We start from the raw sequence: 24,841 nt of genomic DNA on the forward strand, positions 1-24,841 counted from the left end.
GGTCACCTGCTGTGACTGCCTGCCTGGTCGCCACCCGCTCCCTTACAAGGACCGCCCCCTTGTATAGTAGCCCAGAGGTTCCGCCTCCCAGACCCGTTACACATTACACATAGAGGGATCTATTATATAGAGTCATTACACACAGAGGGATCTATTATATAGAGTCATTACACAGAGGGATCTATTATATAGAGTCATTACACACAGAGGGATCTATTATATAGAGTCATTACACAGAGGGATCTATTATATAGAGTCATTACACGCAGAGCGATCTATTATATAGAGTCATTACACGCAGAGGGATCTATTATATAGAGTCATTACACCAGGGGTCGACAAAGTTGTTCAGAATCTAGGAGCCAGCCAAAAAATTTAGGAGCCAGAATTTTTTTTGTTGACAAACTGTACATATAGACCCCCTCACACACGGCGTCTCCCCGGGGAGCACGGCCTTTGTATGTACTTACACAGGTAGCGGCCCCCCGGCCACAGCGATCCTTCCCCCCAGGGCCGGCTCCAGGTTTTTCTGGGCCCCGGGCGAAAGAGTCTCAGTGGGCCCTTTTAACACATACACGATTCATGATGCACAGATACGGCGGAGAAATAAATATAAATATATATATATATATATATATATATATATATATTTATTTATTTATTTATTACACATGGACCAGCCTGCCCCCTCATCCTTCACATACGCAGACATACACATAGATAAAACAGACAAATATATATACACAGTCATATACACTGACATTCACATACATGAACTCACACAGACCCATTACTAATATTTTTAATATGGGGATTGGGGAAGCCTCACTCACCTGTCCCCGGTCCAGTGTCCTGTCCAGCAGCTCCTCGGGTATGGGGCAGTGCAGGGCCCCCGGCGTGTCACAGACTTCATGGCCCTGGAACATCAGAGGGGCCCACTTGCGGTCGGGTCCGGGCCCCTCCCGCCCATCTGTGCAGGACCTCCGCTCCGACGGTGTTTGATTGCCGGCACTCCCCCCAGACATGGCCGCGCGCTGTGCGGCTGTGTCTGCTAGTAATGACGCGGCAGGAGCGACACACAAGCACAATTAAAGGTGCAGTGCCGTCGACCCTGCCGTGTCATTACTAGCAGACACAGCCGGACAGCGCGCGGCCATGTCTGGGGGAGTGCCGGCAATCAAGCAGCGCCTGCGTCCCTGAACAGGTGCCGAGGAAGCGGCCAGGGCCCCGACAGTGAGTGGGCGGGTGGGTGTGTGAGCCCGGCCCCGACAGTGAGTGGGCGGGCGGGTGTGTGGGCTAGGCGCCAGACAACATTTTCTAGGCGCCACTGGCGACCAGGCGCCTGGGTTTGTCGAGCCCTGCATTACACACAGAGGGATCTATTATATAGAGTCATTACACGCAGAGGGATCTATTATATAGAGTCATTACACACAGAGGGATCTATTATATACAGTCATTACACAGAGTGATCTATTTCAAGTATTTCTTTCTGTTCATGTTGGTGATTATGGCTTACAGCCAATGAAAACACAAAAGTCATTATCTCAGTAAATTAGAATACTTTATAACAACAGCTTGAAAAATTATTTTAAAATCGGAAATGTCTGCTCAGTAAATGCACTCAATACTTGGTCGGGCTCCTTTTGCATCAATTTCTGCATCAATGCGGTGTGGCATGGAGGCGATCAGCCTGTGGCACTGCTGAGGTATTATGGAAGCCCAGGTGGCTTTGATAGCAGCCTTCAGCTCCTCTGCATTGTTGGGTCTGGTGTCTCTCATCTTCCTCTTGACACAGTACTCCATAGATTCCCTATGGGGTTATGGTCAGGCGAGTTTGCTGCCAATCAAGCACAGTGATACTGTTGTTTGTAAACCAGGTATTGGTACTTTTGGCCATGTGGACAGGAGCCAAGTCCTGCTGGAGAGTGAAATTTCCATCTCCATAAAGCTTGTCGGCAGAGGGAAGCATGAAGTGCTGTAAAATGTCCTGGTAGACGGCTGCGCTGACTTTGGTCTTGATAAAACACAGTGGACCTACACCAGCAGATGACATGGCTCTCCAAGCCATCACTGATTGTGGAAACTTCACACTAGACCTCCAGCAGCTTAGATTGTGGCCTCTTCACTCTTCCTCCAGACTCTGGGACCTTGATTTCCAAAGGAAAATTGAAACTTTGGGACCTTCCGGAGTGTGTCAATGACTGCCTTCTGGACATCTGTCAAGTCAGCAGTCTTCCCCATGATTGTGGATCCTACTGAAACAGACTAAGGGACCTTTTTAAATGCTTTGCAAGCCTTTGCAGGTGTTTTTTGTTAATTATTTTCATTTACTGAGATAATGACTTTTGTGTTTTCATTGGCTGTAAGCCATAATCATCAACATTAACAGAAATAAACACTTGAAATAGATCCCTCTGTGTGTAATGACTCTATATAATAGATCCCTCTGCGTGTAATGACTCTATATAATAGATCCCTCTGCGTGTAATGACTCTATATAATAGATCCCTCTGCGTGTAATGACTCTATATAATAGATCCCTCTGCGTGTAATGACTCTATATAATAGATCCCTCTGCGTGTAATGACTCTATATAATAGATCCCTCTGCGTGTAATGACTCTATATAATAGATCCCTCTGCGTGTAATGACTCTATATAATAGATCCCTCTGCGTGTAATGACTCTATATAATAGATCCCTCTGCGTGTAATGACTCTATATAATAGATCCCTCTGCGTGTAATGACTCTATATAATAGATCCCTCTGCGTGTAATGACTCTATATAATAGATCCCTCTGCGTGTAATGACTCTATATAATAGATCCCTCTGTGTGTAATGACTCTATATAATATAAGAGTTTCACTTTTTGTATTGAAGAACTGAAATAAATTAACTTTTTGATGATATTCTAATTTAGTGAGATGCACCTGTATATGATAAAGAGCTAAATAGAAACAGCCAGAGTATGTGCATATAGATAATCAAATATAGGTGCAGGCCCCTGAACATACACTCAGTATAGACAAGACCCCAAAAGGAGAGAAGGCAAAAGCAGAGAAGACGTTCCAAGGGGCGCACCTACTAGCTGTTTCTATTATCTTCTATTTAGCTCTTTGTCATATATCAGGGCTGTGTAAGTAGCAGCCCACAGAACGGGACAGACAGAGACCATAATGTGGGGGGCCATTATACAGTGTGGGAGCTAATGCGGGGGCCATTATACAGCGTGGGAGCCAATGCCGGGGCCATTATACAGCGTGGGAGCCAATGCCGGGGCCATTATACAGCGTGGGAGCCAATGCCGGGGCCATTATACAGCGTGGGAGCAAATGCGGGGGCCATTATACAGCATGAGCGCTAATGTGGGGGCCATTATACAGCGTGGGAGCCAATGCGGGTGCCATTATACAGAGTAGGAGCCAATGCGGGGGCCATTATACAGCATGAGAGCTAATGTGGGGGCCATTATACAGCATGAGCACTAATATGGGGGCCATTATACAGTGTGGGAGCTAATGTGGGGGCCATTATACAGCATGAGCGCTAATGTGAGGGCCATTATACAGCGTGGGAGCTAATGCGGGGGCCATTATACAGCGTGGGCGCCAATGCGGGGGCCATTATACAGCGTGGGAGCCAATGCGGGGGCCATTATACAGCGTGGGAGCTAATGTGGGGGCCATTATACAGCGTGGGAGCTAATGTGGGGGCCATTATACAGCATGAGAGCTAATGTGGGGGCCATTATACAGCATGAGAGCTAATGTGGGGGCCATTATACAGCATGAGAGCTAATGTGGGGGCCATTATACAGCGTGGGAGCCAATGTGGGGGCCATTATACAACATGAGAGCTAATGTGGGGCCATTATACAGCATGAGCGCTAATGCGGGGGCCATTATACAGCGTGGGAGCCAATGCGGGGGCCATTATACAGCGTGGGAGCCAATGCGGGGGCCATTATACAGCGTGGGAGCCAATGCGGGGGCCATTATACAGCATGAGAGCTAATGTGGGGGCCATTATACAGCATGAGCGCTAATATGGGGGCCATTATACAGCGTGGGAGCTAATGTGGGGGCCATTATACAGCATGAGCGGTAATGTGAGGGCCATTATACAGCGTGGGAGCTAATGCGGGGGCCATTATACAGCGTGGGCGCCAATGCGGGGGCCATTATACAGCGTGGGAGCCAATGCGGGGGCCATTATACAGCGTGGGAGCTAATGTGGGGGCCATTATACAGCATGAGAGCTAATGTGGGGGCCATTATACAGCATGAGAGCTAATGTGGGGGCCATTATACAGCATGAGAGCTAATGTGGGGGCCATTATACAGCATGAGAGCTAATGTGGGGGCCATTATACAGCATGAGAGCTAATGTGGGGGCCATTATACAGCATGAGAGCTAATGTGGGGGCCATTATACAGCATGAGAGCTAATGTGGGGCCATTATACAGCATGAGAGCTAATGTGGGGGCCATTATACAGCATGAGCGCTAATGTGGGGGCCATTATACAGCGGGGGAGCCAATGTGGGTGCCATTAGACAGTGTGGGAGCTAATGAAGGGGCGCCAATGCGGGGGCCATTATACAGCATGACAGCTAATGTGGGGGCCATTATACAGCATCAGATCCATTGAGGGGGCCATAATACAGTGTTGGAGCAAATGCGAGGGCCATTATACAGTTTGAAGGTTACTGGGGGACCATCATACAGTATGGGGTCCTATACACAGTGTGGGAGTTACTGTGGGGGGCTTTATGCAGTGTGGGAGCTACTGTAGGAATCATTAAAGAGTGTGGAGGCTACTGTGAAGGAACAAAGAGACATTTTACTATATAAGGGGCACAGTGGTGGCATTAGTATGTGGGGCAGTGAGAGGATCTCTGCTTTTATACCACAGCAGTAATAAGGACACATACGGCAGCCGCGGCTCAGCATTGGGGTATCGTCAGGATGCGGAGATTGTGCAGGTTAGGAATAGATGGGGACGGGGGGTGAGGAGTCAGATGTGTCTCTGCTGTAATCTCCGCAGACGAGTCCTGGCGGGAGAAATCGCAATGTCTCTCTGAGAAAGATGAAAAAGTGAACGACTCCCATCAGAAAGAAAGTCAGCTGTGATTATCTGTAACTGTACTGTGCCTTCTGTGTGTCCTGCAGTACTGGGATCTACCACTAGATATGGCGGGAATAGTGTTGGGTTTTGTGGAGATTTTTCTTTTAGTTACAGCGCGGTCATCAGCTGAGGTTCTCCTATACCCACTAATAGGCCACGGCCCCACTATCAGTATTCGGTCAGTATTTTTTCTCAGGAGTGGGAGCTCCCACTCCTGAGAAAAAATACTGACCGAATACTGATAGTGGGGCTGTGGCCTAAGGCTGCGCCAGCATAGCTGGAATCAGGGTTACCAGTAAGGGCCCACTAAGATACTGTGCCCCCCGGAGCTAAACACCTAGATATGCCTCTGCAAGTGTTACGTAAAGGGCATAATGGGGGCATTACACTGTGTGGGGGCATCATACATCCTGCATAAGGGGCATAATGGGGGCATTACACTGTGTGGCGGCATCATACATCCTGTATAAGGGGCATAATGGGGGCATTACACTGTGTGGGTGCATCATACATACTGCATAAGGGGCATAATGGAGGCATTACACTGTGTGGGGGCATCATACATCCTGCATAAGGGGCATAATGGAGGCATTACACTGTGTGGGGGCATCATACATCCTGCATAAGGGGCATAATGGGGGCATTACACTGTGTGTGGGCATCATACATACTGCATAAGGGGCATAATGGGGGCATTACACTGTGTGGGGGCATCATACATCCTGCATAAGGGGCATAATGGGGGCATTACACTGTGGGGGGCATCATACATACTGCATAAGGGGCATAATGGGGGCATTACACTGTGTGGGGGCATCATACATCCTGCATAAGGGCATAATGGGGGCATTACACTGTGTGGGGGCATCATACATCCTGCATAAGGGGCATAATGGAGGCATTACACTGTGTGGGGGCATCATACATCCTGCATAAGGGGCATAATGGGGGCATTACACTGTGTGGGGGCATCATACATACTGCATAAGGGGCATAATGGGGGCATTACACTGTGTGGGGGCATCATACATCCTGCATAAGGGGCATAATGGGGGCATTACACTGTGGGGGGCATCATACATACTGCATAAGGGGCATAATGGGGGCATTACACTGTGTGGGGGCATCATACATACTGCATAAGGGGCATAATGGGGGCATTACACTGTGTGGGGGCATCATACATCCTGCATAAGGGGCATAATGGAGGCATTACACTGTGTGGGGGCATCATACATCCTGCATAAGGGGCATAATGGGGGCATTACACTGTGTGGGGGCATCATACATACTGCATAAGGGGCATAATGGGGGCATTACACTGTGTGGGGGCATCATACATACTGCATAAGGGGCATAATGGGGCATTACACTGTGTGGGGGCATCATACATACTGCATAAGGGGCATAATGGGGGCATTACACTGTGTGGGGGCATCATACATACTGCATAAGGGGCATAATGGGGACATTACACTGTGTGGGGGCATCATACATCCTGCATAAGGGGCATAATGGGGGCATTACACTGTGGGGGGGCATCATTCATCCTGCATAAGGGGCATAATGGAGGCATTACACTGTGTGGGTGCATCATACATCCTGCATAAGGGGCATAATGGGGGCATTACACTGTGTGGGGGCATCATTCATCCTGCATAAGGGGCATAATGGAGGCATTACACTGTGTGGGTGCATCATACATCCTGCATAAGGGGCATAATGGGGGCATTACACTGTGGGGGGGCATCATTCATTCTGCATAAGGGGAATAATGGGGGCATTACACTGTGTGGGGGGCATCATACATCCTGCATAAGGGGCATAATGGGGGCATTACACTGTGTGAGGGCATCATTCATCCTGCATAAGGGGCATAATGGAGGCATTACACTGTGTGGGTGCATCATACATCCTGCATAAGGGGCATAATGGGGGCATTACACTGTGTGGGGGCATCATACATACTGCATAAGGGGCATAATGGGGGCATTACACTGTGTGGGGGCATCATACATCCTGCATAAGGGGCATAATGGGGGCATTACACTGTGGGGGGGCATCATTCATCCTGCATAAGGGGCATAATGGAGGCATTACACTGTGTGGGTGCATCATACATCCTGCATAAGGGGCATAATGGGGGCATTACACTGTGTGGGGGCATCATTCATCCTGCATAAGGGGCATAATGGAGGCATTACACTGTGTGGGTGCATCATACATCCTGCATAAGGGGCATAATGGGGGCATTACACTGTGGGGGGGCATCATTCATTCTGCATAAGGGGAATAATGGGGGCATTACACTGTGTGGGGGGCATCATACATCCTGCATAAGGGGCATAATGGGGGCATTACACTGTGTGAGGGCATCATTCATCCTGCATAAGGGGCATAATGGAGGCATTACACTGTGTGGGTGCATCATACATCCTGCATAAGGGGCATAATGGGGGCATTACACTGTGGGGGGGCATCATTCATCCTACATAAGGGGAATAATGGGGGCATTACACTGTGTGGGGCATCATACATCCTGCATAAGGGGCATAATGGGGGCATTACACTGTGTGGGGGGCATCATACATCCTGCATAAGGGGCATAATGGGGGCATTACACTGTATGGGGCATCATACATCCTGCATAAGGGGCATAATGGGGGCATTACACTGTGGGGGGGCATCATACATACTGCATAAGGGGCATAATGGGGGCATTACACTGTGTGGGGGCATCATACATACTGCATAAGGGGCATAATGGGGGCATTACACTGTGTGGGGCATCATACATCCTGCATAAGGGGCATAATGGGAGCATTACACTGTGTGGCGGCATCATACATCCTGCATAAGGGGCATAATGGGGGCATTACACTGTGTGGGGCATCATACATCCTGCATAAGGGGCATAATGGGGGCATTACACTGTGTGGGGCCATCATACATACTGCATAAGGGGCATAATGGGGGCATTACACTGTGTGGGGGCATCATACATCCTGCATACGGGGCATAATGGGGGCATTACACTGTGGGTGCATCATACATCCTGCATAAGGGGCATAATGGGGGCACTACACTGTGTGGGGCATCATACATCCTGCATAAGGGGCATAATGGGGGCATTACACTGTGTGGGGGCATCATACATCCTGCATAAGGGGCATAATGGGGGCATTACACTGTGTGGGGGCATCATACATACTGTATAAGGGGCATAATGGGGGCATCATACATCCTGCATAAGGGGCATAATGGGGGCATTACACTGTGTGGGGGCATCATACATCCTGCATAAGGGGCATAATGGGGGCATTACACTGTGTGGGGGCATCATACATACTGTATAAGGGGCATAATGGGGGCATCATACATCCTGCATAAGGGGCATAATGAGGGCATTACACTGTGTGGGGGGCATCATACATACTGTATAAGGGGCATAATGGGGGCATTACACTGTATGGGGGCATCATACATCCTGCATAAGGGGCATAATGGGGGCATTACACTGTGTGGGGGCATCATACATACGACATAAGGGGCATAATGGGGGCATTACACTGTGTGGGGGCATCATACATCCTGCATAAGGGGCATAATGGGGGCATTACACTGTGTGGGGGGCATCATACATACGACATAAGGGGCATAATGGGGGCATTACACTGTGGGGGGCATCATACATCCTGCATAAGGGGCATAATGAGGGCATTACACTGTGTGGGGGGCATCATACATCCTGTATAAGGGGCATAATGGGGGCATTACACTGTGGGGCAGTAAAGGGGTCCTGTACTATGAGAACAATACGTTTCCTCCCTTCCTGTCTCCATAGTTGGGTCGTATGTATCTATTACAGGAAACAGAACAAAAACCTTATGATTCTTATAAAGGGGCAACACAAGACCCCAAAAGAGTCTCCGTGCTGAAGGGGTTAATGCCCCCTGCGCCCAGTAATGGGGTCTCCACATACCTCCACCTGCAGAGCCGCCACCACATATATGGCTGCTCTGTGCACACAGGAGCTGTGATGAGGTCACAGGAGGGGAGGAGTCAGGGGTCACATGATCAGGGGCCTCAGTGGATGCAGGAGTGACAGCAGCGTTACACTTATACATCACAGTCAGACAGGACGGGGGGGATGAGGCTGCAGTTTGGGGTAATAGATGGAGGATTTCTGCCTCCTAGTAATCTTTGTTGTTGCTTTGTACAGTGGGGGCAGAAAGGAGCTGTGGAGAGATCTAGGTACAGAGTATAATAAGCCCACCCTGAGGGTCACACGTGGCCAAACCAGGAATATATATACAGTATAAAGAATAGCAATAAATAAAATAAACAAACAAACATGTATACATAACATTCCAATAATTTTGGAGTCGGATGTCAATTGGACATCCTAACCAAAACATCAGTACTGATGTTAATTCAAAAATAAAGAAAATTATATGTAACCCCCAAAAATATATAGATACACATGGTCACTACCATTCTACACTGTGTTCCAAATTATTATGCAAATAATATTTTCTCAGATTTTCCCAAATTACCTATATGAATTGCAGTCATTGTAATTTTCCAGTCAAATAACTATTAGAGTACAATTGAAAGGTTTCTGTACAAACTGCCTATGATAACAGAATATTTTAAAAAAATAAAAAACTCAAACTGCACTCAAAATGCATGTTCCAAATTATTATGCACAGCAGAGTTTTCAACCTTTTCTTTTTAATAAAGAACAAAAAAATTGTAATTTTTGAAATTATAATCATTAGCAGGTTATTACAAACTGAAATCAAACAGTTTTCAACTCAAAACTTTATTCTAGGTGATGTTACATTTGCACATAGGACCCCTTGTTCGAAAGGAGCTTCTGAACTCTCTCGTCCATTGAATTTGTCAGGTTTTGGATGGTTTCTGCTTCAATTGTCCGGTGGTGGAACCTTTGTGCTTCGGTGCAAGGAGGGACCAGAGGGGCGTGACTAAGTGCCTACTCAGCCTGACCAATTTTGCACGGCGGCTCAATCGACTCCGTGAACCAGGTAGGGACCGAGCAGGGGGACCAGGTGCCACTCTGGGACCGACCTAGTGTGAGAGCAGGTGACTCCCACGGGTCTGATGTCAGGAACTGACCAGTACAGCGGATGGGCACGGCAGGCAGGCTGACGGGTGGTCTGGGTAGATAAGCAGGCTAGTTCGTCAGATAGCCAGCCGGGTGCTTCGGGTAGGCAAGCTGGCGGGCACGACAGGTAACCGGTAGGTGCTCCAGGTAGGCTGACTGGCGAGCAAGACAGGTAACTGGCAGGTGCTCCAGGTAGGTAGGCTGGCGGGCACTACAGTTAACAGACAGGTGCTTCCAGGTAAGCAGGCTGGCAGGCACTACAAGTAACAGACAGGTGCTTCCAGGTAACCAGGCTGGTGGGCAGAACTATAGACAGACTGGCCGCCTGGACTGTAGACAGACTGAGGAGCAGGACTGACAGGCAGCGGGACCTGAGGGCTGAAGCAAGTGTTAGCACACAGAACAACAACCTTGCACAGGCACCTTCATTTTGGAGGCGGTGCCTTATATAGGGGCAGTCCTCCGGCCATTGGCCGGCGACTCTATAAGACTCTATAGAGGGAGGGAGCACGCACGCCCTAAGCAGAGAACCCGGGAAGCTGCACACAGTGCGCGCCACAGCAGAAGGGGAGCGGGAGGACGCCGGACCTGGACCGCGGTGGTGAGGGGAACGGCATCTCTGCCCGGCAGTAGGCAGAGACGCCGATGCTACAGAAGTGTCCTCCCTCTTGGGTTTAGGTTGTAAAAGATCAATCCTATCAAGTTCTCTGACCCTCTTCAATGTGCCGGTGAGGACCTTTTTCAGGTATCCTCTAGCTCTCAGGCGCAAGGTCAAGTCGTCAGCTTGTGAAGCAAAATCAACAGTGTTACTACAGTTCCGTTTTGTCCTAATGCATTGACTGAAGGGAATACCCTTTTTTTGATGTAATGGATGAAAACTACTGTAGTGTAGTAAATTGTTAGTCGAAGTAGTCTTATGGTATATATTCGTACGAATACTCTGATTCTCCAATGTAAGTTGTACGTCCAAAAAAGTAACCAAACTGGATGAAATTTGATGGGTAAGATGTACATTGAATCACAATACGTGCAAGGCGGAAATAAACTCAAGACACAATTCTTTTGGACCCGTTCAGAAAAACAAAATGTCGTCAGTGTACCTATGCCATTTGACAACATACTTCTGGTATAACTCCAACGGGTACACGTGAGCCCCCTCCCACCAACCAAGGAAAAGGTTGGCATTGGAGGGGGCGCAATGTGCACCCATCGCAGTGCCAGAGACCTGCCTGTAGTAAGTAAAATCAAATATGAAATAATTCTGTCTCAAAATGTAGGACAGAAGCTCCAAGAGAAAGGACCAATGGACCAAGTCAGCCGACTCCAACTCATGCAAGAATGAATCAGCCGCTGTAAACCTGTGTGGTATATTGGTGTAGAGGGACTCCAAGGACACCAAGAGGGTGCCAATTGGGACAGGGAGCCCCTCCAAACCACTCAACAGGTGCATGATGTCTCGAATATAGGACTGGAGTTCCAGTACATGTGGCTGTAAATAAAAGTCAACATATTCACAAGGTCTCTCACTCAAACCTCCAATGCCCAACACAATAGGTCTCCCAGGGGGCACTGACAAAGATTTATGGACCTTTGGCAGAAGGTAAAAAGTTGGAGTAACTGGTTTTGGGGTGATTAAAAAATCACGTTCACCCTTATCTATAACTCTCCGCCTGAAGGCCCCTTCCAAAAGGGAATCCAATTTCTTTTTAAATATTTTTGTGGGATCCGGAGGAAGGACTGTGTTAAAATCCCTATTACTCAGCTGTCTCTTGGCCTCAATAAGGTATTGTTCAACAGGCCACAGAACTATATTGCCAAACTTGTCCGCCTCATTGATGACGAACAAGGGATTCTACTTAAGGGTGGCAATAGCTTGTTTTTGTTAACGATAAATTATTGTCCATATTCTTAACCGAGTCAAGCCTATCAACATCAAGGGTCACAGATCTGAAGAATGTTTGGATAGCTGGTAATGTGCCTAATGAGGGTGTCACTCTGGAAGGGAGACGTGAATTAAATTTTCTCCTACCCAGTGGTTCTTCACTTTCTCTCAATAGATCCAAAAGATCACGGAAGACTTGTCGTTCGTCAGGCGGCAGATCATGCAAAACCGAAGGTTGTTGATACATATATTTAAATGTTACATTTCTGGAAAACAAATAAGTATCCTTAATAAATGTTAATTTATCATGTGTTTGCATGGGGGAGAATGTACCGTATGTTTCGGACCATAAGACACACTTTTTTCCCCAAACATTTTGGGGGAAAAGAGGGGTGCGTCTTATGGTCCGAATGTACCGTTTTTTGTTCTGTGGGTGGCGGCTGGAGTTGTGGCAGTGGAGGGGGCTGTGGCAGCTGGGGCCGCGTTAGACATCAGGAGGTGGGCGGTGTCCCGTCCAGATGTCGCACTGCAGTGATGTTACTGCAGCCACAGCCCCCTCAGCAGCCTACTCCGCAGCCACAGCCCCCCCACAGCCCCCTCCACAGCCCCAGCCACCTCCGCAGCCCCCTCTGCAGCCCCCAGCCAGCCAGTGTGACCCCGCTCCCTGCCTATCCAGGCAAGCATTATAAGGTAGAAGTAAAGTATAAAGTGAAAAAGCACATGTCATTAAATACTGTGGTGAACTATAACTCCCAGCACATCCTTCAGCTCTTAACTCCCAGCATGATATATAGTTCACCTCAGAGCAACCACATGATAAATGTGTGGTGAACTATAAGTCCCAGCAGGGCAAAAGAGCTGAAGGACATGCTGGGAGTTATAGTTCTCTGGGCAAATCCTAGTTTACATCCTCACCAGTGCTCAGTAAATGATCGGTTAATTAGTGGGTGTGTATAAAGAGAAACCCAGCACCCCAGACCTTCACTTGAACTGCAACTTGAGCTCTGACAATATGCCAAAAATCCACCCTGCGACCAAAGCCTTGATTATCAAGAGGCTGAAGACCAGATCCACTGCAGAGGTGGCTGGCACCTTTAATGAGTCTCAGCGTCAAGTACAAAGAATTAAAAAAGATTTGAAGAGACTGGAGATGTGTTTGACAAGCCCAGGTCCGGCAGACCCCGCAAGACAACTGCTCAGGAGGAACGTTTGTTGGTTAGAAAATCCAAAGCAAGCCCCTCTTCCACTGCAGCAGAGCTCCAACAGGCCTGGTCACCTCAAGTCCCTGTGTCAACTAGAACAGTTTGTAGGATTTTGTCTCGAAATGGTCTCCATGGTCGAATTAGTGCCCAGAAGCCAGCACTAAACAAAAGGCAAATAAAAACCATGTGGCATTTGCAAAGTCCCATAGCCTGCTAAACAGATGGACGCTGGAAAAGTGGCAGAAGGTGGATTTCTCTGATGAATCTTCAGTAGAATTACACCACAGCCGCCGCAAATACTGCAGGAGACCTACTGGAGCCCATATGGATCCAAAATACACCCAGAAAACAGTTACATTTGGTGGTGGAAAGATCATGGTCTGGGGTTACATTTAGTATGGGGGTGTGCGAAACATTTGCAAGGTGGAAGGCAATATCAATAGCCTAAAATATCAAGAAGTATTAGCTACCTCTTAAATTCCAAATCATAAAAGGGGTCAAATTCTGCAGCAGGATGGTGCTCCATCTCATACATTCATCTCTACAACAAAGTTCCTCCAGGCAAAAAAGATCAAGGTGCTCAAGGACTGGCCAGCCCAGTCACCAGACATGAACATCGTTGAGCATGTTTGGGGTAGGATGAAAGAGGAAGCTTGAAAGACAAAACCAAAGAATCTAGATGAACTCTGGGAGGCATGTAAGACTTCATTCTCTGCTATTTCTGATGACTTCATTAATAAATTGTATGAATCATTGTTGAACCGCATGGATGCAGTCCTTCAAGCTCATGGAAGTCACACAAAATATTAAATAGGACTCTAATAGCTGTAATGCAGCAGCTTGCTGCATTGCTAAAATGTGTTCTGGATGACCATGTACCCCCCCCCTCAGATGACTGATCACATGACTGTGACATTATCACAGGTCCTGTGTGCACAGAAGGATATATAAATCCTGGTGGTTTTGAAACAGTGAGAGAGGCATGGAAGGCAGAGGCTGGATTCCTGTGTCTGGGATACCAGTAGCCTTGGAAGTCAAGAAGCCTAGTCCCTGTGTCTGGGACTCCACTAGCCTGGATCCCTGTGTCTGAGATACCAGTAGCCTTGCAAGGCACGTGGCTTGGGGACTACGTCTGGGAAGCCTTAAAGCCACAGCTGTGGCAGAACTGAGCTGAGACTCGGCAAAGGTAAATCGGCGCTTTAAGTGAATATTGATGCTGTACCTTGCTGAAGTCTGTATTTGAAGCCAAGCGGGCATAGCTGCCACTGAAAAGGCTCTAGGATACATGTGTAACATTCCTGCGAGCCACTGAGATGGACTATGTTATAAGCGGTTTATGATGTGTAATAAACTGCTGGACTACATATTACCGGAAAACGTTGCATGTGTGCTTTAATTCACCCAGTGAAGCGAGTGCCCCTCAGCGTGATGAATAGCGCTACCTTACATGTGGTTGGAGAATGTGGGCAACTGCAGCCTGGTTGCTAGGGGTAACGGCACAGGACGACGAATGTGGATGCAAGCATCTTGCTGTGGCTCGGCGGGTTCATGAAGATTAAAGCATCTGGCTTTAACTCGGCGGGGTTACGAAAATTGTCGTCACACTCAAACCAGGTTTTCTGTGGCTCGGTGGGGTCACGAAGATTAAAGCATCTGGCTCTAACTCGGCGGGATTACGAAAATTGTCGTCGCACTCAAATCTGGTTTGCTGTGGCTCAGCGGGGTCATGAAGATTAAAGCATCTGGCTGTAACTCGGCGGGGTTACGAAAATTGTCGTCGTACTCAAATCTGGTTTGCTGTGGCTTGGTGGGGCCACTAAAATTTTCCGGGGAGAACGGTGTGAAGTGTCTAGTGTGAACAGCATACCGTGATTGGCTATGAATGGAGCAGTATCCCCAGACAGAATGGAGAAGTGGTTGGATGACCGGGTGCAATCGCTCTTCAGCATAATGGAGTGTCCTAAAAAAAATGCAGGAGCAGTTAAAGATGGCTGTGAAAGGAGCAGCAAATGAGACTGAAGCTATTGAGCGATTAAAGTGCCTGTCAAAAGCGCAGCAGCAGGCATTTGAGAAACCGCAACAGGAATTGCTGCAGGAACGGCAGGAGCTGTTGGACAGAAGGGCGGCAGCGGACCACTCCTTGAGTTCTCCTTGGGCGCCGGTACTGTCCCAGAGTGCCCGGGGAGGTGGTAAGAGATGTTGTGAACTGGGTCCTTGGACTATTGCGGGTTTTTTTTGTAAAGTACCCCCTACCGATGTGGTCGTCCAAAAGTGGGTGGAGTCTAAAAGGGGGCGGAGTTTCAAAAGAGTGTGGAGTATAGAAAACCAAAATTGGTTACTGGTTGTGGGTTGGTACCGCCTAAAAATGACAATGTGACCGTTGATAACGGGGTAGCTCCAGTAGAAGGGGTTGATGTCAAAGTGGGAGGTGACTTGTTGGTCCACAACACCATGGGGAGTGACACAGACCCCATAGCTGACGGTGACACTATGAAAGTAGAAAGAGAGTTCATTCAGGAGGAGCTAGACGAGGTGAGAAATTCCCCCTCTCGTCGTCAACGGCGCAAGGGCCACAAAAAAAGTTGCTCCTGTAGCCTTTGCTGAAAGGGCAAATAAAGAAAATGCAATGTTGGGTGCCTTTATTCCGAGTGTGGATCCTCCTTTAGAAACAGAAGAGGCCAGGAGGGAAGAGAAGGTGACGTTGCCAGTAGCAACCTCCGGTACAGTATCAGACAACAATGAAGATCAGGAGGAAGAGTTGGATGCAGGTCTGCAGATTAATTACAAGCAGAATGGTCTACTGAGACAGAAGGATCAGGAACAGACAGCCCTGAAAGAGGAGGTGGCCAATGCTGACCAAGAGCTGGAGCCTGTCAGCAGCAGTATCAGAGTGACGTGCAGCAACTAAGGAAAAACCTGGAAAACGTGTCCTCAGACCAGCTCAGCCTGGAGTCTGAATGGCAGAAAATAAACCAGGTTGTGAGGAACTTACAGCGAGAACTGGAGGAAAGCAGCAAGGAAGTCAACAATTGGAAGGAAAAGTTCTAGAAAAATAAAGAGGAGGTTTTTCAGTTGGAGCTTGACAAAGCGGAGTTTGAAGATGAGCTGTGCGAGATGAAAGATCGTTTCTCCCTGGTACAGTTAGAGCTGATGCAGGTGAAGCAAAAGCTGGATGAGGGTCTACACCAGAGGGATAGGGAGCTGTCTGCCTTAAAAGAGGCGCTGCAGGATGAAGTTTCTGGACGTGATCAAAACCTAGAAAGACTGCGCGAACAGTCCAACCGGGAGCTGTGTGAATCCAAGAAGGAGTATGGTGAACTCAGTAGGGATCTGCAACAAATTAAGAGAGACTATGAGGATCTCCTCAAGATTAAGGAAAAACTAGAGAATGATAAGGCGGATGCAGAACACATGCGCCAAATGATTGAGACCACTCTACAGGACTCCCGGGATGAGAATGATGATCTCCGCAGAAAGATCCCAGGACTGGAAGCTCAGGGGAAGGAGCAGCAGACGTTCTGTGATGATCTCCAGAGGGCAGAGACGTGCCTTAAGGATAGAATCTGCAGGATGGAGGAGTCTATCGGAGAAGGGAGGTATGAAGCAAAGGCCTCCTCGAATAATGCGAGCTTGGATGATTCGGTGGATGTAAGAGCCGAGATCAAGGAGCTCAAGGAGATGTTACAAGCCCATTTGAAGCAAGAGAAGCTTGAGAGACTGGCTGTCGAGAGCCGAGTGGGCGCATTGGAGACAGAGAGGTCTGAGAGAATTCTGCTGATAAAGGAGCAGTTGAAGCAGGAAGAGCTTCAGAGATGGGTTGCTGAGAGGTGAGTAGCTGAGCTAGAAGAAGAAGTTGTCGAGCTCAAAGGTCGCCTGGCAAAGTACCAATCAGTGAACGAGGCCTCCTTGGAGAAGGAGAAAGGCAAACAATCCTTTAAACCGTAGAAGGTGAACCTGAAGAGAGCTGAGAGAGTGTTAAAAGAAGATAAGTATGAAATGGAAGTGGTCAAGACGAGAATTCTTGAGTTCATAGCTGCGAGACAGCTCAGGGGAAGCATACAGGGTGAAGAAATTGAAAGTCAGTTGTCCCTGAAACCTGAGCCAGATGATCATTTGGAGACCACTGGTGAGACAGAAACATCTCGGTACAAGTGCCTCATAGATGTACCTGAAGATTTGAGAGAAGAATGCACCAGAGAGTCAGTGCATGAAGAGTTTAAGAAGGCCGGCAGAGCCTGTAAGGTGTACTCGACCTCAGAAGCTAAACAGCTGGTGGTCCTGTCCACAACCGAAGTCACAGTGAAGCGGGTGGCTATCCTAAGTGACATGCTCTGGCGATGTGTTCGCACGAAGCGGTTTGTCCGGTTGAAGACGGAACAAGCCATTAGACAACTATTTAAATTACTCGTGGACAGTCTCCCCTCCCGCCTTTTTCACCCCCTCTTTCCTCCTCCCCACCCTTCTACCTCTTCTTTCCCATTCCCCTTTTGTTAAGATTCAATGACTCCATCTATCCTTGAGTCAATTTAGTTGAATTTCTCTTACATTGTTATAACTTATAAAAAATATGAAAAAAATTTGGAATCACCTACTCAATCTTCACTGTTTTTACATGTTATCCCACCACATTCATCTCTGTGATTTAATTGTAATATGCCTTTGCCTTTTGCATTGCAAATTAGGGCATGACTGGTTATATGCCCTCAATTTATGCATGTCAATGGTTGTTACTTAACTGTCTTTATTTTTTTTTTACTCCTAATAAACAAAACAGAAGCTTGCACGTAGACCTCCAGAAACGTGAAGTAAACTGGACCCCTCTATGAGAGACAATATGAAGAGGTAGGCCGTGGAGATGGAAGATGTGGAAAATTAACTTCTCAGCCAGCACTGGTGCGGAGGGAAGACCAGGCAAGGGAACAAAGTGAGCCCTCTTGGAGAAGCGGTCAGCGACCACTCAAATGACAGTACAACTGGCTGATACAGGAAGATCCGTGATGAAATCCATCGAAATATGTTGCCACAGAGCGGACCAGGTAGAGGAAGTAGTCGACCAGTCGGAAGTTGTCTAAGCGTTCTGTTTCGGGCACAGGAAGAGCAGGCAGAGACAAAATCCACAACGTCCTTGTGCAGGGTCAGCCACTAGTGATGAGCGAGCACTAAAATGCTCAGGTACTCGTTGTTCGAGTCGAGCAAATAGGAATGCTCGATTGCTCGGACGGAGTAACGAGCCCAATGTAAGTCTATGGGAAAGTCGAGCATTTTTCTGGCGGCTCCCCCCGGCGGTCTGCAGAGGGCCTAAAAATTGCCCAAATCGATGGGAACAGTGCTCAAATGACATAGGATCAACATGGGGAAGACCCCTGGAAGCATTTCTGACGCCCAGGTCACTGCTGTCATCAATGTTGTCAGAGGTATTACACCATTTTTCAAGGGTAATGACTTGTATCTAAGGCTAAATAAATAAACAAAAATGCTTCTCCACACCTTGGGCTATGCTCACATGTGGCGTTTTTGATGCGTTTTTGCACTTGCATTGCTTTCAACCAAGACAAATGCATTCACTGGGAAATTTTACAACCTTATCTGGCCATGTGGTGTGTGAGACATCATCAGACACATGCATACAGTGCTGAAAAGACATGGGAACAGCATGGGGAAGACCCCTGGAAGCATCTCTGACTCCCAGGTCACTGCCTAAAAGTGTGCCCATAAGTGACCCTTGGTGCATGCGAAGATGCCTCCCGCCATGCACTTGTCATTGCAGACTTGCAAAAATCACTGTCCACGTCCTTGTCCCAGCGCAGTGTTAAGTTGACCCTACCCCATTCCTTGGAATGCAAGCTCAAGTATGCAGCCAGCCACCCACCCACAGGCTGCAATAGTAAACTGCCAGATTTCTGCACAGCTGCATGCACTTGAAATGTGGCCTTTTAGGCTCATAGAGGCGGAAGCTGTCCTCAACCTCAAGGCGGCGGCCGGGTGTCCATACTCGGTCCCCAGCCGCCACTATTTCTCCCGGTATTGTCTCCGCCTTCTACAAGCGTGGGTCCATGAACATTACTGCTGGTACTTTTCTGTGGGAATCTGCTTGCCTCCTACCACCCTGGAATATTTCCAATAAACTTTGGTATGATGCCATGGTATTAGCTCTGCCTCCAATACCAGTAGCGAAGCCATCCCCAATTTCCTTCTCAGGAATTTTATTTGGTAGACTGAGCGGCTGCCCACATACATTAATTTCTCACAAAGGAGCTGAAGATAGAGTGGCAGTAGTTGCAAGTTTCTCCAGCCTGTTAGATATCAGAGGGTGAACAGCAGCACATTTGCTCAGTGGTTAGCACTGAACCCTTGCAGCGCTGGGATCCTGGGTTCAAGTCCCAGCAAAGACAACATCTGCAAGGATTTTGTATGTTCTCCCCGTGTTTGCGTGGGTTTCCGCCTCAGTAAAAAAGCAGCCATAGTGTATCCGGGAACCTTCCTACACACTTTTCTTAGCCAGGACTGCTTCTTGGCAGGGTTGGACAGTCCCACCAGAGAATCCTCTGGTGTGCCCTGGCTTCTCCATCAGGAGAGTTCATGATAGAGCAAACTTTGCAGCTGCTATGGGGCTCTTGAGCGGGGGAGAAAGGTGAGCCCTCAGGATCAAATCCTCTGGTGGGTGGGCCCAATGTTTTTCAGTCTGAAACTGCTTCTCAGTGGGAGTTGTATTTCACCACAGCCATATTCTTTAGCTTGGTGAAAGAACTGGCATAGAAGGAAACCGTATCTACTTGGCTGTCATTTCTCCATCACCAGGCTCCGCTCATTGTCACACACGACCATGCCTGGCTGTAAGTTCAGCGGTGAGAGCCACAGATCAGGCTGCTGTGTTACAGCTTTCAACAACTCTGCAGTGCTGGGCGGTTTGTCACCTAAGCATTAAGCATGTTATCTTCAGCACAGCCTGTTGCCGCTTGGCCAAGGCAGTGCTGCAGTGCTTTCAGCTTGTGACTGATGTGGTCATTTCGGATATCAAGGCCGAACTGGAGGAGGAGGTGTAGGAGCTGATCAATGTGATTACATTGCAGTTACATTGGCGAGTCTGGATTTTATACTAAAGAAAGATCCTACTGTGTCTTTTTTTTAAGACAAATGCATTCACCCGGAAATGTCATTTTAACATATTACAACCTTATCTGGCCATGTGGTGTGTGACACATCATCAGACACATCCTGTTTCATTTTTGATGGAGGGACTCTGAAAGTCACAAAGCCTATTTTTATAGGGCCATCAGGCGGCCTTTACTATTTTTTAAAGGGTGAGCAATTGGCCCTCGCTATTGTTAGAGAGCCATCAGCCGGCTATGCTTTGTTGTTCCCATTATTAACGAGTGGGTCTCCTATACTGTTATTGCATATGAAGTGACTGCAAGGGCTGCCGAAAATTTGGATGCAACTCAAAATCCCCTTTGAAGAGACCTGAGGAGGGTCTCAGTAAAAAAATGTTCCCATTATAAAAGGAGCGGGTCTTCTATAGTGGTAATGTCTTCTATTCAGTTATAGGGTATGCAGTGAGTGCAACGGCTGCCAAAATTTAAGAAAAACTCTAGTAACAATTTAAAGACACATAGAGCTCGGCCACAGTAATGACATGTTCCCATTAGAAAGCTAGTGCGTTGCAGAGTCCAAAGGGCATCATGCGGTACTCGTAGTGGCCATTCCGAGTGTTGAATGCCGTCTTCCACTCGTCACCCTGGCGAATCCGGATCAGATTGTATGCGCCACGGAAATTGAGCTTAGTAAAGATTTTTGCGCCTTTTAGGCGATCAAACAACTCAGAGATGAGAGGCAGAGGATACTTATTTTTTATTGTGTGATTTGATTTAGTCCCCTATAGTCGATATAAGGGCGAAGAGAACCGTCCTTCTTGACAAAGAAGCATCCTGTTCCAGCCAGAGAGGTGGATTTCTGGATAAATCCCCTGGCAAGATTCTCCTCAATGTATTCGGACATGGCACGAGTATCAGCCAATGACTAGTCGTAGATTCGACCATTGGGGAATGATGCACCTGGAATGAGGTCGATGGGACACTCATACGGCCTATGAGGAGTTAGTGTCTCAGCCTCTTTTTTGTTCAAAGATGTCAGCGAATGACCAGTAGGGTGCCGGCAAACCGGGTAAATTGGCTGGAGTAGACGGAGATCAAGCAGGACAAACAGAAACAGGTTTTGTGACACTCCTGACCCCAGCGGAGCACCTCTCCCAAACTCTAATTCAAGATTGGGTCATGTCTCTGTAGCCAAGGCAGTCCTAGAAGCAAGGGATGAGAGAGGCCGGACAGCACATAGAAGGAGATTTTCTCCGAGTATAGCATTCCAATCTGGAGAACTATGGGCTCGGTGACGAACAACATGGATTCGGAGAGGGGCTTCCCATCCAGCGAGGAAACTGCCAACGGATTCGGGAGACGTTGGATAGGGATCTGATACTGCTCCACAATGGCTTGTTGGATGAGATTCCCAGCAGCACCGGAATCCAGATAAGCAGTTTTGAAAAAATGGATGTTGCCACAGGAAACCGATACAGACAGAGTCAGGGATGAAGGGGAAGAATTCTTGCCCAGGATGACCTCTCCAAGCGATCCTAGGCACTGGAGTTTCCTGGTCTCTCTGGACAGGAGAGGATTACATGCTCCAAACTGCCACAATAAAAGCATCTTCCCTCAGTGCGGCAGACCTCCTGGCGAGTCTTGACCATCGTCACCTGGTCTACCAGCATAGATTCAGAGGTGGATGCCGAGGCAGAGGCTTGCTGCGAGACCAGCCTTTGGAAGGTGGGTGTAAGGTGTAGAGATCTTTTCTCACAGGCCACCTCCCTGGAACGCTCCTGGAATCTGAGGTCAATCCGTGTGGCGAGAGACACTAGGTCATCCAAAGAGGTGAGTATGTCACGACCGGCAAGTTCATCTTTGATCAGCCCAGAAAGGCCTTCAAAAAAGGTAGCCACCAGAGCCTTGTTATTCCAGGCAAGTTCAGACGACAGGGTGCGGAAACATACAGCGTACTGGCCCACTGTGAGGTTACCCTGGCGCAGATGGAGGAGAGAGGAGGCAGGTGAGGACGTTCATCGAAAACCCTCCAGAAGGTCGCAAGGAAAGCCTGGAGATCAAACACCAGAGGGTCCCCCCCTTTCCCACAGGGCATTGAGCCATGCCAATGCCTCTCCTGTGAGATGAGACATAATGAAGGCCACTTTAGCTCGATCAGAAGCAAACTGATGAGCTAGGAGCTCGAAGTACATCGTGCCCCGATTTACAAAGCCCCGACATAGAGCGGGATCACCGCCAAAGCATGGAGGAGCAGTCGGGGTCCGAAGCCGGGTACTACACCGCCACTTGATTGAGATGCCGCAGGAGTGATTACCGCTTGGGTAGGGGTGGGCACAGCCGGGGTAGACAGTGCATCTAGGTGGGAGTGTACCGTCCACAGGAAGGACAAGATTGTATCCTGTTGCGATCTCTGGCGTGAGACCTCTTAGTAAATGTCCGAGACCGAAGGAGCCTGGGAACCACCAGATTCCATGGCCTGAGCAAACTGTTACGGTGCCGGGTGGTGGAACCACTGTGCCGTGGTACAAGGAGGGACTGGAGGGGCGTAACTAGAGACCTCACCCGGACCGACCTTGGCTATATGGCGGCTTAGTCGACTCCGTGAACCAAGGAAGGACTGGGAAGGTCGACCAGGTGTTACTCCGGGACCGACCTCGTGTGAGAGCAGGCAACTCCCATGGGACTGGTGACAGGCGCTGACTGCCACAGTAGATAGGCACGGTTGGTAAGCAGGCAGGCAGGCATGGTTGATAGGTAGGCAGGCGGGCACGGCTGGTAGACAGGCTGGCGGCAGCACAGGAATCTGAGTGCTTACAGGAGTGTTAGACACTAATATACAACGTTGCTCAGGCACCTCCATGTTGGAGGAGATGCCTTATATAGTAGATGCCCTCCGGCCATTGGCCGGGGGCATCTTGGGACAGAGTGTACATGCCCTAAGCACAGTACCCGGGGATCTGCGCGCGGCACACACACCCCGGCAGAGTAAGCGTGGGAATCCAGAAGGAGGAGCGGTGGTAAGGGGGTCGGTGTCTCTGCCGGGGGAGAGAGGCAGAAGGCAGAGGCACTTCCAAGACCTATCTTGAATTACAATTAAAGTAGGTCTATATATCCTGTTTTTGATACTAACTATATCTCTCTTGTTCTAAGCCATCTTGAGGTCAATCTTTGTTGAGGTAGACGCTTCCGCTATTGGGATGGGAGCTGTTTTTTAACAGAAAAAAGAGAGTACCTACATCCTTGTGCTTTTTTTCCCCAGAAGTTCTCTCAAGCAAAGTTTAATTATGATATAGATGACAGCTTTTGACAGTTAAAAGAGCCTTTGAAGAATGGAGACATTTGTCGAAGGGGGCAAGATATAAGGTGACTGTCTACCGATCATAAGAATCTGTTGTATATCGATACTAAGTGCTTAAAAACCAGACAGGCTTGGTTGGCCCTTTTTCTTTGGCCGGTTTGATTTTGCTGTTACTTATCTCGCCAGATCTAAGAATGTCAAGGTTGATGCTTTGTCCCAGAATTGAGGGACGAAAATCCAGTCAAGATTCTTAGTGAGGGAATGGTGGTTGGTGCTCTGGGTAGTAGATCTCATGCAGCGTATTCAGGATTCTCAGAACAGTACGACGGATAGTTTACCTATAAACATACTTTATGTACAGCCCTCGTTACGCATAGATCTTCTTAATGAAGTACATGATTCCATTTTAGCTGGGCATGCGGGTTCGTCTGCCACTTGGAGATTACTTTCTAGGTCCTTTTGGTGGCAGAAAGCTCATAAGGATATTGAAGAGTATGACTGTAAATGCAAACTCTGTGTCAGGGTTAAAGCCTCTCGTCAAGCTCAGTGGGTTATATCTTGCCTTACGATGTTCCGTCACAGCCCTGGACCCATCCAAGGACTTTGTCACCGATTTGCTTAACATTGGTGGTAATACTAGCGTGTAGGTGGTGGTGGTGGTGGACCGTTTTATCAAAACTGTTCTTTTGGTCCCACTTGAAAAGTTACTAGGAGCTTGGCAACTTTAAAGAAGAAAAAATGTAAAAGACAAAAGGCACCAACTTAATGGAAAGGATCAACCTCATTAATGCTAAAACATAGTGAGATTAAGGAAGGAGAAAAAGAGGCATGCCAAAATAAGGGATCGCAGTTTAAATAACATGATTTTATTAGCAATGTTTATCAGAAAAGACACAATGAACACAAGCTGAAAACCATTTAAAATCCATAAAATGGCAATAGATACTTGACATGCTCATGGTAGAGTCAATGTCTAACCTCTAAAAACCTGCGCAATGCAATGCAGACCTTAGTTTGAATAATAAGTTGCACTGAAAAAACAATTAAATAACATGAATGAATTGCCGGATTTCGCTAAATTATACAAAGGAGCCCATATGAGAATATCC

General features: G+C 48.0%; 1 protein-coding gene across 1 annotated transcript in view; it reads right to left on the reverse strand.

Moving 5' to 3' along the window:
• Positions 1–24,841, reverse strand: part of LOC141217346 (uncharacterized) — a 71,430-nt gene that overhangs the window by 40,536 nt on the left and 6,053 nt on the right. The window contains exons 4-5 of the mRNA XM_073665773.1: positions 22,090–22,410; positions 9,114–9,172 (exon numbers count right to left, since the gene is read on the reverse strand). Of these exons, the coding sequence (XP_073521874.1) occupies positions 9,114–9,172; positions 22,090–22,410 (380 nt within the window). The remainder of the gene's footprint in view (positions 1–9,113; positions 9,173–22,089; positions 22,411–24,841) is intronic.

This window comes from Phyllobates terribilis, unplaced genomic scaffold (assembly GCF_046119375.1).
Source record: "Phyllobates terribilis strain yellow unplaced genomic scaffold, ASM4611937v1 Scaffold_238__1_contigs__length_3037890, whole genome shotgun sequence".
Taxonomy (NCBI): Eukaryota; Metazoa; Chordata; class Amphibia; order Anura; family Dendrobatidae; genus Phyllobates; species Phyllobates terribilis.